General features: G+C 56.1%; 1 protein-coding gene across 2 annotated transcripts in view; it reads left to right on the forward strand.

The window, feature by feature from the left end:
- The window catches only part of GNG7 (G protein subunit gamma 7), a 124,071-nt gene extending 108,083 nt beyond the window's left edge, over nucleotides 1-15,988 (forward strand). For both annotated transcript variants that reach the window (XM_038567887.1, XM_038567888.1), the window contains exons 3-4: nucleotides 9,667-9,785; nucleotides 12,841-15,988. In XM_038567887.1, the coding sequence (XP_038423815.1) occupies nucleotides 9,705-9,785; nucleotides 12,841-12,966 (207 nt within the window). In that variant the 5' untranslated portion in view covers nucleotides 9,667-9,704 and the 3' untranslated portion in view covers nucleotides 12,967-15,988. The remainder of the gene's footprint in view (nucleotides 1-9,666; nucleotides 9,786-12,840) is intronic.
- The last annotated feature ends 285 nt before the right edge of the window (nucleotides 15,989-16,273 follow it).

Below are 16,273 nucleotides of genomic sequence, written 5' to 3' on the forward strand. Positions count from 1 at the left end.
TTGAATGTAATCAACACAATTATTTTAAAGCGTCGGTTAACTCCAGTGTCGGGAACGTTATTCCTGCTTGTTTTCGTTTGTGGCATCTTATCTCCATGTATGCCTGGTTATTGCTAGCTGTGTGCTAGACATTGTGCTTGCAGCCTTGTTTGTGGAAATCATTTTAATCCTAAGCTAATGTTGTTTTCCACCAGAGATGGTGTCTGTTTACTCGTGCCTGGCATTTGGGGCTGCCAGCAACCTAGGGTCACTTCTGTCCAGTACTGAGGACTGAGTTTATTCGGCACTCAGCTGCAGTTGCTTTAAGGGCCCTCCTGCTTCCTGTTTACCCATATCCTGTTGTGTGTGTAATAAATGCTAGGACCACATGATTTTGCATGATTATTTGGGAAGCGTTTTCTCAGGTAATGTCACCTAAAGTAGAAGTGACAGTAAAATTAAATTCCGTCTAAAATACAGTCGAGTCCAAAAATGCCATTCATTCAGATGCCCAAGAAAAACACACACGGTATCTGCCCGTGTTGTTCCCACACCTGAGTTTTTCCTATGCTCAGACTGTAGTGCTTTGTTCAGTTTCTACCAAGGAGGAGTTTGCCCAGCTCCCTCCCTTTGGAGGGCCCTGGATCTCAGTCTCTGTACTGCCAGCATTGCAAGGCTGATGGAAGCGTCACTTGGCCTCTTAGCAAACCTTCCGTCCTGGAAAAAAGTTACCCCAAAAGCCAGACTCCTGGGCTTCCGTCTTCCCCCAGATCCTAGCTACAAATTATTCACTAATCACCCTCCAGCACCCTCAAGCAGATGTGCCAGATTTTCTGGTTGCCCTCAGCAGGAGAGCCTGTCCACATTGGCTTGGCCCACTGTGGTGTAAGCCAGACCCTGCAGATGGAGGTTTGTATTCAAAACCCAAGTGCCAGGATCCCTGGGTGGCTCAGTGGTTTAGCACCCACCTTCGACCCAGGGCATGGTCCTGGAGTCCCAGGATGGAGTCCCACGTTGGGCTCCCGGCATGGAGACTGCTTCTCCCTCTGCCTGTGTCTCTGCCTCTCTCTCTCTTTCTCTCTGTGTGTGTGTCTCTCATAAATGAATACATAAAATCTTTAAAAACAAAAACAAAAACCCAAGTGCCTTAGGCGGAGGCAATTAACATGGATCATCTGGATCTTAGAACCACCAGGTGACAAACTAGGATCCCTTCTCAGCTTTTAGAACAGCCCTCTGATTTTCCAGTGGAGGAAGCTAAGACCCGGGGCAGGGCAGAACCGGGACGTGAACCCACTTCCAGACATGTACTGCCTGTTGCACCTTCAGGGCCTGGTGGCCACCTTTGTCCCTTGGAACGAGGTGACTGGGAATCACCCCACTTTTGAGACCTGAAAGCTCTGGGGTCTTGGCAAGTGGGCTCTGTGGCTGAGGGTCCCCAGAGGCCAGAGCACCTCTGATCACACTCAGAACGGCTCAGACATAGCCAGGGCATGGCCTGCATCATGGACTGGGGGCTCATAGCAGAGCTTGAAAGGATCCAGCCTCGCCTCTGCTGCATGGCCCAGAAGGGACGCAGACGTGCAAGCATTAAGTCAGACAACAGAAAATGGATTGTTTTGGGGCTCTCAATTTCTGGCTCTCTCACTATCGTCATCCAGTCCTATTTTTAATCTGATCAACTTCACACTGCCCAGCTTTCCCTGGAGCCAGATGGGCTTTGGGACACCTGTCCCACCCGGCCCCTGGGCAGCTGAGGGGAGTGGCCACTTCAGCACAGCAGCTCCACGCGGAGCAGGATTTCTCAATAGTTTCCAGGAAACCTGCCCGTCCACCTTTGCTGGGCACAGGATGTGCAGGGCACCCTGTCTTGGTTCCATTTCTCCGGCAGCCGTGTTTATAGTTAGCACTTGTCAGAGGTGCCTCAAAGAGGGCCTCGTCCATGGCTGCCAGCCTCTGGGCACCTCGTTCCTTGGCACTGGAACTTGAGGACCTAGAGGTTTGCCAGGCCCGACCCATGGAGGGAGTGTCACTCTGAGGATGGCAGAGTTCACTGGAGCTCAGAGAGGGGAGGCAATTTTCCCAAAGTCACACAGCTTTGGGATCCATGCAGAATTTAGGTCTGCCACCTTCCACTCAGCACCCCCTCCCACTTCTCTTCTCTCCAACACCTGAAGCCTCACCCACTTCAAAAGTATGGTTGGTTAAGTTCAAAGGGGCAGCTCCCCCATGTGACTTCTAGTCACAGGGAGTCGGTGGATGCTAAGAAAATTAAGCCCCTTTTGAAGCTTCTGTTTTCATTCAGTACCATTTCAGTTCCAAAAGAACTTTACATTTTGTCCAAATGAGCCTCTCTTGACTGCAGTTTCTTCTGATAAAGGACTTCGATGAAGGACTTAAATTCTGCTCCGGGGACCTGGGGCAGTGTCTGGGGACATCTGTGGTTGTCACGACAGGGGTGCTCCAGGCACGGAGCGGGTGCTATGGGAGAATGATCACAGAGAATAATCTGGCCCCACTCTCCATGGCGCAGAGTGGGAAGAGACCCTGGACTCCCCACTATTGACCAAGCACATTTAGGATGTGATCAACACAAGCATTCAGCCGACCTTGTAGCCTTGCAGGCTAAGCCCAGACTTCTCTGCCAAAGCTGCCACCGATCTGGTGACACTTTTTCACCTTCGTCTGCCCATCCATCCACTCAACAAACATTTATGCCAAACCTCGTCGGCCCTGTGGGGCTTACGGCCACGTGGGGCAGGCCTGCAGGCAGGCGGCCTAATTCCATGAAGAGTTTGGGAGGAAGGGGCATGGCATTGGGTCAGGGATGGTGGCCAGGCCTTCCTGGAGGGACAGGTAGGGAAAAAATTCCATCCAGCTCACGAATGAGTTATGAGAGACCTGGTGACTCCTGAGCATGGCGTTGGCCAGCCTCAGTGTCTCGGCTTGTTGTTACCCTACAGTTGTACAGGATGTCACCCAAGAAGGGCACACAGGACTCCCTGTACTATTTTTGCAACTCCCTGTCTGTGATTATTTCAAAGTACAAACCAGTGCGTGACTTTGGAAACTGTTTGGAAAATATTTAACTTATAAAGTTAAACACGCACCTGCCAAGCAAGTAGGGATCCCACACCTGGGGTTCACCCAGGAGGAGTGGGAATGTGGGCTCCCACAAACCCTGCGTGTGGACATTCCCCGCAGCTTTCTTCACAATGACCAGTAGCACTGGGGTCGCCGAGTTGGTGAGTGAGCCACCAAACCCCAGCACAGCCCCCAGCTGAATACTACACAGCACGGAAAAGGAGCCAAATGCTGGTGGGCCCCGCAACACTGCAAACCACAAGGGCATCATGCGGAGGCAACAGAGCCAGACCCCGCACACTGTGACTCTGTTTGCAGACTTCCCGGAAGAGGCAAAACTAGACGAGGAGAGGGCAGATCAGGGGCTGCAGGGCCTGGCTACGGAGGCAACAACACGGGGAGTTTCCTAGGGTGACAGAGCCTCCAGACGGCGGTATCAGAGGCATGACGGGATGTGTTTGTAAAACCCCGACTGTGTGCCCAAAAGGACAGAGTTTACTGTATGCAAATTATACCTTAACAGGAAGCATTTCACCGAAGGAAGTCATGAAAACAATCACTAACAAAGTTGTCTCTTTGCAGAGCCCCGGGCTGGCTCAGTGGGTGGAGCATATGACTCTTGATCGCAGGGTCATGAGTTCGAGCCCCACGTTGGGTGTAGAGCTGACTTAAAATCGTCACTTTGAGGTTCCCTGTCTGCCTTTATCCACGTATATTTTGCCACGATGGTAGATAACTGAACGTTTGAATGCGCCTCCTCGGTGCTCCGCCTTTTTATGTACTGTTTATAATGGCCACGTAACGCTCCGCCTGGGAAACATCCCATGAATTTGCCGTTCCCCCGTCGCAGAGCAGGAGGTTGTGGTTTTGTTCTGAGCTTTCACTATTATAAATAACACAGTTGTAAACACCTCTCTGTATACAGTTTTTGTATTTCTTTTGACGTTCTCCCCCTCCTTGTGATGAATGCTCAAGCGAGAGATTTGAGGGGACCTCCTTGGAGTCCTTGATGTCCGGTTTATGAGGCTGAGACGGGGTGACCAGACCAGGGAGTCTGCAATGAGTGTGTCAGGTGGTGCTCTTCCTCTGGCCTTCCTGGCGTCGCGAGGAAATAAAGGGGCAGCTCGTGGTGCTTTCCGCCTGCTGCCCTCCGTGGCTCACGAGGCCGTTTTGTAATTTTTTTACCAGTGAAGTTACTTCTTAGAAGAATTGCATCAGTGAGTCCCTGTGTCACATCCCGGCCGAAGTGTTATTAGCATGTTAACGGGGTCACCCGTCAGCTTATGCGTTGCCCTGGCCTTTCCTGGGTCGGCGGTCTTGGTTTCCACGTTAGTTGGCGTTTGTCGTGAAATTCTATATTTTTACTAAGATCAGAGCTGCTAATCTCCATTCATTCTGTTGCTTCAGTTGCTAGAACGTAACTTCTCCATGATTGAGAATAAGTATCCTGTGCAGTTTTACCAACTTGTGTATATTTTCTTCCTTATTCTATGGCTCTTTAGATGGAATCTCTTTGGGTGTGAAGTAAAGGTCTGAATCCAGTGGTTCTCAACCAGGGGCAGCTGTGCCCTCTGGGGACACTGGGTGATGTCTGGGGACATTTGTGGGCTGCTCCTGGCATGGGGGGGTGCTGCTCAGCCCCCATGGCATCCAGGATGCCCCCCAGAGAACGACCCAGCTCCAATGTCCGCAGTGCTCAGGCTGGAAAAACCCTGCATTAATTATTTGGGGAAAAAAATTGAGTCTGACCCTTTCTCACGCTGGACACCAGAGTAAACCCCCAGGGGTCAAAGGGTACAAATCAGGCAACCCCAGCATCTGTGAGTCACCCCCACTCATGGTGTGTCAATAAGTGTGTGCAGCATCCTGGGACCTCAGTCAGATGGTCACAGAGCACAGTGTCCTGGGGGATCTTACCTGAGGATGATCCTGCCCCTCCAGAGACACTGCGTGGTGTCGGGGGGTCATCTGTGGCTGTCACACTGGGGTGCTCCTGGCATGGGGGGGTGGGGACCAGGGGTGCTGCTCAGCCACACACACACCCAGGACACCCCATGGAGAATGACCCGGCCCCAGGTCGGCAGGGCCAGGTGGGAGAGACCCCATTCTAACTGTTTCCCCACGTTGCTGTGTTTGTGGCCCACCACGGAAGAAATCTGCCCCTCCCCGTGGTTGGTTTGACCCTGTGTGCCCTGGAGCCGCGTGTGTCATGTCAGACCTGTTCCATCTGGGGGTGACGGCCCTCCCTTTATGATCACCAGAGCTTCACAATGTACCCCAGGGCTGGGGAGCTCAGTGGTCCTTGCCTTTCACACATTCCCACGTGAGTCTTGTGCAGGAGCCCCTTTATGTGTGGCATGGTGGCTTCCTGGCCCTTGACACAGAGGCCAGGTAGCGCCTGGTGAACCTCACCCCAAGCCATGCCCCACAGGCCCCTCGGCAGGGGCAGACCCGGGAGTCAGGACTGTGACCCACCTCCCCGCCCCCTCCCTCCTGCCCCCCAGCTTGCCAAGGCTGTCCTGGGCTCCCGGGGCTGGTGAGTCTCTGCTGGGCCCAGGCAGGTCCGGCCAGGTTGAGCGCCCAGCGCCATCACGTGCTTCTTGCGGAGCAGAAACTGGTGAGGAATGTTCCCTGGGCTGACTCAGCGCCACTGCCTCTTCTGCTAGAGTTGGCCTAATCCTGGGGGCCATGGCTGGGCCATGAGTCAGTGACTGGCTATGACACCAGCCAGGATGAGGCTTGAGTCTGCTGCATGCACTGTGGTGATGCAACCAGTGTCTGGTCCCAGCGTCTCAGCACGCACATGTACATGCTCACACATACACGCACACGCATACGCACATGTATGCACGTGCAATGCACATGCACACACATACACTTACATGCATGTGCACCCCCCAGTGCAGCCATCCCTGGCCATTCTCTGGGGCCACGGTTATAACCCAGCACAGAGGGTGCCTCTCAGGACACTGTGCCTAGAACAGGAAGCCACCCACACTTAGGGGCTTCATGCTTCAGAGGGAGGCCACAGTTTGGGGTGGCCACACGGGTGTGGGGGTCCTAGGGCCTGGGTGGGTACTTCTGAGTGTGGATGCTGAACAGGACTCCCCGGCCTTCCAAGGAAAACACACCATGGGGCCAGCCCGTTTGTTCTCCGTACACATCTATATTTAGCGCTGAGTAATTTAGGTATTTGTAAGCCCAACCAAGGGCAGTTTTCCCTGAGTTGGATGTTTTGTGGCTGCTTTGAAGCTCTCTGCTGAATCAGAGCCCTCTAGAAACCCACACGTGGGCTCTGTGCTCCCAGAACAGACACACTCAGGCCTTTTCTGACCCAAAAAGGGGCTGGATGTCTGCCGGAAGGGACAGGGAGCCAGGCAGTGTGGAAGGGTTTTTTTTTTTTTTCCTAATTGAGACTTTTATGGAGGTCACTTTTGATTCATATGCAGTTGCAACAAATCAGAGAGAAAGTTCGCGTATCACTCGCTGTTTCCCCAGGGGTAGCATTTGTGGAAGTATGGCCAATATCACAACCAGAACATCGACACTGATACCGTCCATCTACCTTATCCCATTGCCACTGTTCTACTTGTGTGTTTGTATGAAATTCTGTGCAAGGTTATCACATGTTCAGGGGCAAGAACCCACGGCCACCTTCAGGGCAGTCCACGTGTCCAGCGCCACAAGGAGCCCCCTCCTGCCAACACCTACACTCCCACTCCCCACAATCACAAATCTATGCTCCATTCCAACAGTTCCATCATCTCAAAGATGATCTATAAATGGAAGCGCACATAACGTAACCTCTGGGGATTGGCTTTTTTCACTCGACATAACTGGCTGGAGATCCACTCGAGGTGCTGTGGGTATCAGCAGCATGTTTTTGGTTTTGTTTTTTTATTGCTAAATAGAATATGTTTTTGAAAATCTGAAACCTGGGGCGCCCGACTGGGTCAGTCAGAAGAGCATGCAACTCTTGATCTCAGGGTTGTGAGTTCGATCCCCACACTGGGTGTAGAGATTACTTAAATAAATAATTGAAACTGAAAGGAAGGGAGGGAGGCAGGGAGAAAACCTGAAACCTGCCTTTACTCTGCAGCTCCCTGGCTCTGGTGGCCACGAGGCAGACTGCGCACACTGCACCATGACAGAGCACAGAGTGCTGCTTATTACCGACTGAGTGTCTTCCCAGACTCCTGACCTCAGGCCCTGACGCCCGTGCAGGTCCTCCTGGGAGCTTCCTCAGCCTGGACGCTGTAGACATCAGGGTGGGTCATCCTCTGGGGTGGCCCTGAGCATGGTGGGGACTGAGCAGCATCCCTGGCCCCCACCCCTCGGTGCTGGGAGCACCCCGGTCGTGGAGCTCAGCATCCTCAGGGGGGTAGGATCACCCATGTTAGAACCCTTATGCTAGACCTCACTAAATGAAGACCTCAGGGGAAGTAGAATTTTCATCACCTTAAGGAACAGGGGGAAAATGTGCACAGCTGATTTATGAAAATAAATTAAGACCCCTCATATACTGCTGGTGTGCATTGTAAAATGGTGCAGCCGTTCTGGAAAATAGCTTCGCATTTTCTCTAAAACTTGAACACGCAGTTACATCCCTCAGCGTTTATCTCAAAGAAATAAAGCCTTGTGTTTGCACAAAAATCTGCGCACGATTTGTGGCAGCTGAATCCGTGAGAGCCAAAAGGTAGAACTACTGCACTGCGGCCGGTCCAGGTGGGGAACACTGCTCGGCAGAGAGCTGGCGATAAACGCAGCAGCCTGGATGTGTCGCCAGAGGATTGGGCCCCGCGGGGAGAACGCCAACCCATAAAGGTTATGGCCATTCGGTTCCACTTATACACCATTCCCCAAATGACCAAAGTTTGGAAAAGGAAAACATATCAGTGGTCGCCGGGGCCTGGGGGTGAGTTGGGGCAGGAGGGATCCTATGGATGGAGGCGCCCCACGGTCCTCCCAGCCGTGATGCTGACTGCAGTTTTGTAAGACATTTTCTTGGGGAAAACCGGGCAAAGGGCACACGGGCTCCATTATTTCCTACAACTGCATGTGAATCTCCAGGTATCTCAGCAGTTTAAATTTAATTTTAAAATAAATTAATAAAAATATTTGGGAAAGAAAATAGGTCACCCCAAACCATAGCAAAGCCAGAATCATTGGAGCAATAAAGGATCGGTCTTCTCGGTGAGCGAGCAGGTGGGGAGGCACTCGGACCTGCCATGAACTGCTAGGCGTGACACCCATTTCCTGAAGGTGCGGGGGAGCGAGCAAGCCACCAGGTGTTCTTCAGTCGATAAAAGCAGCAAGCACTCCCCTCCACAGAGCGACGGTCCTGGGAGAATTGGCGGAGGGCTCCTTGGGGTTCAGGAAGAAGGCTTATCCAGAATCGTTTGCCTGTGCTGTGTGGTTGCTCTGAGCACACCATCTACACTCAAGGAGTGACCAAATTCATATCCACAGAACCTCAGAACAGGGACCTTAACTGGAAATAGGGTCTTTGTAAATGCAATTAATCAAGAAGAGATGATACTGGATGAAGGTATCCTTATGAGAAGGCCATGTGAGGACAGGTAGAGACTGAGTGTTGTGGCCACAGCCAAGGGACGCCAAGGACCGTGGCCAAAGCAGCCACTGGAAGAGGCAGGAAGACCCTCCCTGGACCCTCTCAGGGGGAGCCCAGCCCTGCCCCCACCTGGATCTCAGCTAAGCTCCAGAATGTGGGAGAACAAATTTCTGCTGCTTTCAGCCCCTTAGTCTGTGGTCATTTGTCCCAGCCACGTCAGCACATCAGAAAGCTCTGGAAAACCTGCAAAACCAAGTGGGCTCCCTTTGCTCACTGGTGACCCCCTTCCCACCCCCAGAAGCCTCTCCCATGCCAGAGGCAGGAGCCAGCGCTTCGTGCTCCTGCCCTGCCCCAGGCAGCCTCCTGTGGGAGCCCGGGTCATGCTACTTGGCTGCGTCCCAGGGACGGCTGGGCCTGGGGTGGGAAGTCAGAACCAGCCACCCACACAGGCAGGAGCCACGGGCTTCCCCCTCAGCTTGGTTCTCAGAGAAGTGCCTGGCACATGGGGGGCTGTTCTCTGGGACAGTTTGCTGGGCACATGAGCTCACTGATGAAGGAAGGGATGGGATGCCAGACACAGGATGCACAGCACACAGGTGCTTCCCAGGTGATCTGCCTTGGTCCACAGCCAGAGTCTCACCCGGACGACTCTGCCCCAGGGAACTTGGCCACATCTGGGCACGTCTGTGGCCATCACAACTGGGACATCCTGGCATCGAAGGGTGACACCCCCAGAGAGAGACCCTGCTCAGTGTCAGTGGCACTGGGGGGCTATGGAACAGGGCAGGGGTCAGCAACTGTGTCCCCATGAGTCCGTTCTGAGTCATCCACGTGTCGATGACTGTCCTGAAATGCTTGGTGGTCACATCCAGGGAGCACTTACCCCCAACCAGCACAGGACAGGGACTGTGGGAGACAGCTCAACTGAGCCTCCCACCACCCCCACCTCAACCAGGGACATGGCCACTGCCGCTCAGGTCCAGGCCTGGGGCTTCACGAGCCAGCTCATGTCCATCTGCTTCCCCCCGCAGCTCTCTGAACAACAGGGGCCCAGAGCTGATGGCAGACAATGTCAGCCACTAACAACATAGCCCAGGCCCGGAAGCTGGTGGAGCAGCTCCGCATCGAAGCTGGCATCGAGCGCATCAAGGTGAGCTGGTCGGGCGTGGGTGGAGGAGGGAAGAGACCCCATGCACTGAGGTCCGGCTCAAGAGCAGGGGCTGCGTGCCAGCCGTGCCCCTTGCTGTGCGACCCTGGGCTACTCCCTAACCTCTCTGGGCCTCCCTTTTCTCAATGGAAAGACCCAGCTGATACAAAAAACTGTGTCCTGGGCTGTTGTGACCACCCGACATGCCACAGTGCCTTGTCACTGCAGTGGGGTCAGAGGCAGGGCCGAGCCCACCCCCAACTCTTGGAGTCCTTCCCTCAAGGGCCCCAGAGAAGGCTTTCTTGTCTCCTGCCCGCTGGTCTGCCAGGCTCAGCCTGGCGCCCTGTTGCAGCAGATGCAGACAGAAGCTAGAGATGTGGTCCAGAGAAGGGAGGACCCAGGGCTCTTTGCCGGCTGCTTTCTTCACTTCTGCGTTGTTTGGATTTTTTGAAATAAGTGTGTTTGCTTTTTATGCTAAAAAAAGAAAAAGGACAAGCAGTTCCCGCTCACAGACACTTAACCCATCAGGGACCAGAGACCCAAAAACAAAGTACAATAGTGCCCGGTTGGGCCGTTGGTTCTGCAGGGGCCAGCGGTCTAGTCGTGGCCTCGTCACATGAGGAAGGGGTCACCTCATCACCTCATCACCTCATCACCCCCGTGTCCACTCGATAAAGGATGTCGAGGCACCTCCAACAGGTGGTTGCCCCAGCTCTCACGCGGCCGGGAGACTCCCTGGAGAGACCCAGGTGGTTTCTGCATCTGCCCTGGCCCCGCTCTGGCTACCCCTGGGGCCAGTCAAGGCTCCCCGGAGAAGCAGGGCCACTAGGATGTACAGAGAGAAAGGGGTATTTTTAAGGAACTGGCTCACACGACCGTGGGGGCTGGCAAGTCAGAAACCCACAGGGCAGGCTGGAGACCCAGGGCAGGGTTGACACTGCAGATTGAATCCCCAAGGCCACTTGGAGGCAGACTCCCTTTCCCGGGAAGGCCTTCAACTGATTGTATGTGGTTGTATGTGGCCCACCCGCATTTAGAGGCTCATCTCTCTACTCAAAGTCAACCAATTTAAATGTTAATCTCATATAAGAATGACCTTCCCAGTGATATCTAGACTGGTGTTTGGCCAAATACTTTGGTACTGTGGCCTGGCCAAGTGGGCACATAAAATCAAACATCAACCCCACAGAGTTGTTCAGATGTCGATTTTCTGAGCGCCTGCCACTCCCTGGTCCCTGCTGGGGGCAGCCCAGCTCCCAGACAGACTCACACCTGACCGATAGCCCGGTGCATGGGAGTGGGAAGCAGTGCACCTCCAGCCCAGTGGGCGGGTAGGAGGGCTCCTGCAGCCCCCCGAGTCGGTGGGGGCGGCTCCCATGAGGTGTCTCAATGTTCCAGAACTCTGAGCATTCAAAGCATTCCTTCGGGCTGAAGAAAGAGAAAGCCTTGAAAACCTCGGTTGAAGTGGTTTTACTGTAGCGAGCCGGTTTGGCCCCAGCCCTGGCGGAGAGCGTGATTCATCCCACCCCGTTTGATGTTTTGGAGGAGTCCCGTCGCCCCTTTGAACGTTGTCGGGAGGAGGGGAGCAGGACGGGGCCCACCCTCCCCACCCCAGTCCCGCCTGAGGCGACACGAACCACAAACATCGGCACATCTGAAAGGCCAGTGGGCCATGGCCTGGCGAGGGGCAGGGAGGCGGGCACGGCTGTGGCCCGGCCCTCTGGGCAGGGCCTTCCTGTTGATGCCGGGGGTGCGAGCAGGGGGCCACATGCCCAAGCCACAGCATCAGTTATTTCCAGGGTCCAGGGGCTATTTTTGTCGTTTTGGAGGCTTGCTTTCCAAATACAACTCTAGAAACCAAGCTCCACAGACTCATCCAAGGCGGTGGCCCTGGGAGCGGCCAACAGGCACAGGACAGTGGCAATTGTCACTGTCTGTGGGCAGGAGTGTCCCCAGGATGAACCCAGAGGCCAGGCTGCAGACTGGGCAGCCCTGGGGATGAAGTCGGGTGGCCTTGGCATTCAGGGGAACAGGGAGGGCCCCAGACCACAGACCCAAGGAAGGTTCTCACCCCTGTCTGTCTTACCCTCTCACGCCCACGCAGCTCCTCCTCTTGTCACCTTGCAGGTGGGAGAGCAGGGGGGGCCCGAGCTCCTCTGACAGTTCCCGCCATGGGAGAGGAGACCCAGGGGCCCCTTCACCCAGGCCCAGGACCCCTGCACCCCAGCACCTAGCCCCCAGCCCAGCCTGGCAGGGAGCGGAGTGGGCCGGTGCCTACCACACACCTGGATGCACACCCTGGAGGGGGGTGTGCAGGCCTGGGCCGTGTCCTCTGCTGTGATGTCCCTGTGTTGGCCTTCCCAGGGGCTGAGTGGCCCCTCCCTGCATCTCCCCCTCCTCTTCTGGGGACCCCCATGCAGGTGGCCCTAGGTGTCAGCTCCCTCACCCAGGTCACCGGGCCCCAGCCAGCTCTGGCTGCCCCTCTGAGGTTCAGACATGCTCTTCCTGGGCCCTCCTGTCTTGGGTGGGAATGGAGTCTTGGTCTGAATCCTAAAGAGGCCTCCGTCTCTCCCTGACCTTTTTGTCCAAAATTTGGGCTATTCCTGCTAAAGGAGACTCGGTCTCTTCTTTGATCTTTTTAAAATTGTGGTAAAACACACCTAACATAAAATTAATCACCAGCAGTGATGGCACATTCGTGTTTTGCAACCACCACCTCTATCTTGTTCCAGAACATTCTATCACCCCAAAAAGAAGCCCCATCCCTTCCCCACCCCACCCCTGCCAGCCCAGACCCACCCGAGCCCCCTTCCCATCTGTGGAGGAGCCCATCCTGGATGTGTCACACATGCGGACGCACACCCGGTGGGGCCTCCTGTGTCTGGTTCCCTCCCTGAGCGTCATGGGCTCGGGTCCATCCCTGGGGCAGCGTGTGGGCGCCTTGGGTGTCTGCATTCACCTGTGGGTGGACACTGGGTCGTTCCCGTCTTGGCTGCGGCGGATGTGCGTGTCGCAGCCGCCCTTACCTGTCCTCTCTTGTCCTTCTGCCCACACGCAGGTGTCCAAAGCCTCGTCAGAACTCATGAGCTACTGCGAGCAGCACGCCCGGAATGACCCCCTCCTGGTCGGAGTCCCCGCCTCCGAGAATCCCTTTAAGGACAAGAAGCCCTGTATTATTCTGTAGCCTTGTTTTCTGGTGTGTCCCTCCCTCTGTCTCTCTCAGCTAGGGCCTCATTCACTACACAGTCAAGCAAAACATTTCAAGTCCCAAAACTTCCAGTACCCAAAGAAATGCGAACAGCCCCCACGGCGGATGGGGTAAAATGTGTCTCCCGGCCTTAGGTGGATTCTCGAGCCCAGCAGCGCTGCCCTCCCAGGCCCGGCCGGAAGACGCTGGGGGTGCCGCTGCCACTTCCCATCAGGAACAGCAGAAATGCCCAAGTGATGTGCTAACAATTTTCTGAAACTTGGTTGCCGTTCGGGTTGCGGTCCAGAGCGGCGCCGGGCTGGGAGAAGGGAAGGAGGTGGGTGACCTGGCCACTGTCCCGTGCGCCCTGGCGGGTGGGGATTCTCGCACAATTGGCTGTTTGTGCAAAGACTGGTGCCAGGCCGACGCTGCAGTGCGTTTACTGTTTCTTCTGTGCTCAGCAGACTAAAAGTGGGTAGTGGGGGAAGGGCACAGCGGCGTGTTTTGGAAACAGGTCCCCTCTCCGTTTAAACAATTGTTGTTCGACACCCCGGAGCCCCGAGCTCAGCGGCTGAGCCTGCAGCCACACATTGTGTAGAATGCACCCGCGGATTTTAGAGGCCAGGAGGGAGGCTTTGTCTGTGGAGCGTGCCCTGCGTGGCCAAGTGTCGCCCTGCTGTGTGGCACTTGTGTGGCGTTTGTGTGGCACACATCACCCGACAGCCCCGCTGCGGCCCCCCGCCCTTTCCTGGGACCCCACCCCACAGGGAAGCGGATTTCCAGCAACCTGCCCTGGTCACTGGAACGGTCAGCTGTGTTCTGTTTTGTTTTGAGCACGAAACGGCCATTTGAGCAGTTAGAAGCTGTGGTCATATTTGGCTTTGCCGGGTTGTCGTGTTGTGTTTTGTTTTTTTCCACTTTTTGCGCGTCGCCATGGCCATTTTGCAAACAGGAGTGCAGCCCGGGGAGGCCCTGCCTGACAGGTCAAAAGGCGTGAAGCTCCAGAAAGCAGCTGCAGGGCCTCGGGGTGAGATGCGTAACCCAGACAGCTCCTGGCTCTTCCCTCCCGTGGTTTTTCCTTGATCACTCGGCTCCTGTGACAGTTGACCTGGACAGTTAAGGGAGCAGGAGGCAAAGGGAGGACCCCGTGCACACCTGTCCCCCACCTGCCCCTGTACCCTTGCACCCGTGTGCCCTGCGCCAAGAGGGTCCTCACCTTACAGGCCAGGAGCTGGGTCCTCGTGCCAACCTCAAGGCTCCTGCTCCCCCCACCGAGCCCCTGCAAGTGCCAAGGCCCAGATCCCACCAGCATTAAGGTTTGGGGATGAGAGGGATGTGTCCCTGTGCCGGTGGGTGACGTCCCCATGCGGGCTGGCTGCAGGGCCCAGCCTTGCTCCTCGGCTCCCAGCTCTCTCCGGCCGGTCCGGGAGCACCGGGGGCTTTGGGGAGCCCAGTTTCCCCAAACCTGCCGTTGGACGGGGAAGCTGCGAGGGCCCGATGCCCTGGCCACTCTCACTGGGCGGGGAGTCAGCCTCTTGCTGTCCCCAGTAGAGCAGCAAGACGGAACAAAACCCGTTCGCTCAGCGGGGGGCCGGGGCGCCGGCGGAATCCACCCCGAGACTCAACACTCGAGGGGCAGTTGGCAGAGCAAGCCCTGTCCGGCCACTTCTGTGAAAGAAGCCTTAATCCCCGGAGCCCGCCTTCCCTCGCATCCCCACCATCCCGGGCTGGTCCTGGGTCACGGGTCCCCAGCGAGGCCCTGGTTTCAGTCCGACCCCTGCCCGCCAGCTGTGCCGCGTCCAGCCCCACCCAGTGTCCCTACCGGGTGGCCCCAAAACCTAGCTCAGGGCTCAGCCGGCAGCACCCCAGCCCTGAATGAACTCGAACTCGAGTCAGAGCCCCGGGGCCAAGCAGTGTGGGTAAACCAGGCCCAGAGAGAATGAGGAGGCACGTGGCCACCCCTGCCCAGCTGCCTCCCCAGGGGCCCCAGCCTCGACCCCGGGGGTGGCCGTCAGCAGAGGCCCACCTTGGGTGTCTTTCTAGCTGAGGAAAAGACCCCTCCTTTCTTCCTTCTAGAGTAAATCCCAGTGTCCGTAGTGTAGACCCCCGAGCGCCGTGCACACGCGACAGCGTTTCCTGCCTGTGCTTCCCCGCGAGTGTCCCGCATGAAACATGGTGTGCGCGGTGCCTTCGGGAGCTAGCGGACGTGGCAAGGGGCCTGGGGGGACCAGTGTCTCTAGGCCACATCACGGGGGGGAAATTAAGGGCACACCCCCCAAAAAACAGGGCTGGGAGACACAGGGTCCCCTTCTCTCCTACAGCCTGCCTGGGTGTCCCTCCCCCACTCCAGGAAGGAGCTAGAATGTGCACCCCTCCCCACAGGTGACTCCCAGGCCAAGGATTGAGTGACTGGGGGGTGACCTCTGGCCCCGGGGATGTGAACCGCTGGCGGCAGAAGGTGCTGCCCTTCTTCCTGTGACTCTAGCCCACGTGTCCCCACCGCATCCCCACCGTGTCCCTGCGTCCCCACCATGTACCCAGCCGCGTCCTTCCGGGCGCCGGGCCTCCAGGCAGCTCGTCCATCTCTGCGCCGCCCGGCCCCTCTCAGCTCTGGGGGCAGGAAAGGCCGTCAGCCCGCCCCGAGGGCGAGTGACCAGGGCCAGTTTCCGGGCCAAAATGAGGCCACCAACGGTCACTCGTCCGTCAAAAACACTTACAAAAAGCCAGCCTGCCACGGAGTCTCCGGGAAAGAAGCCATATGTCGGACACTCCACCCTCCTCCTTCTCTGTCCGTGGAAACCATTGCCAAACATTGCAAAGACCGGTTCCGGTTCGCAGAAGCCATCTGTGGTTCTAGCAGGTTCTATCCCACCTCCATTTGGATGTTCCGTGGCTTTTATTTCTGATTTAAAAAAAAAAAAAAAATGACAACAAAAACAATTCCAGGTGTGCCACACCCACTTTCTTGCAGTGTTTTAATATTGTGTGGAATTGTTAATACAGAGTGAACTAATCCCCAGTACAAAGACTCCCTGGTCCTTGTCTCTGTGCCCACCGCCCGGGGCGGCGGGGGGGTGGGATTGGCGCCAGTGGTGAGGGGCGGCCCCACAGAGCAGCCCTCAGCGGGGGCGTTCCAGTTTGTAGGTGGAAAACTTGGGGAGGGGCACCTGGGGGCCTCATTCGGTGAAGCATCTGCCTTCGGCTCAGGTCATGATCCCGGGGTCCTGGGATCGCATCCTGCGTGGGGCTCCCTGCTCAGTGGGGAATCTGCTTCTCCCTCTGCTCTGTGCCCCTACTCAAGCTC

The sequence above is a fragment of the Canis lupus genome, chromosome 20, assembly GCF_011100685.1.
Source record: "Canis lupus familiaris isolate Mischka breed German Shepherd chromosome 20, alternate assembly UU_Cfam_GSD_1.0, whole genome shotgun sequence".
Lineage (NCBI taxonomy): Eukaryota > Metazoa > Chordata > Mammalia > Carnivora > Canidae > Canis > Canis lupus.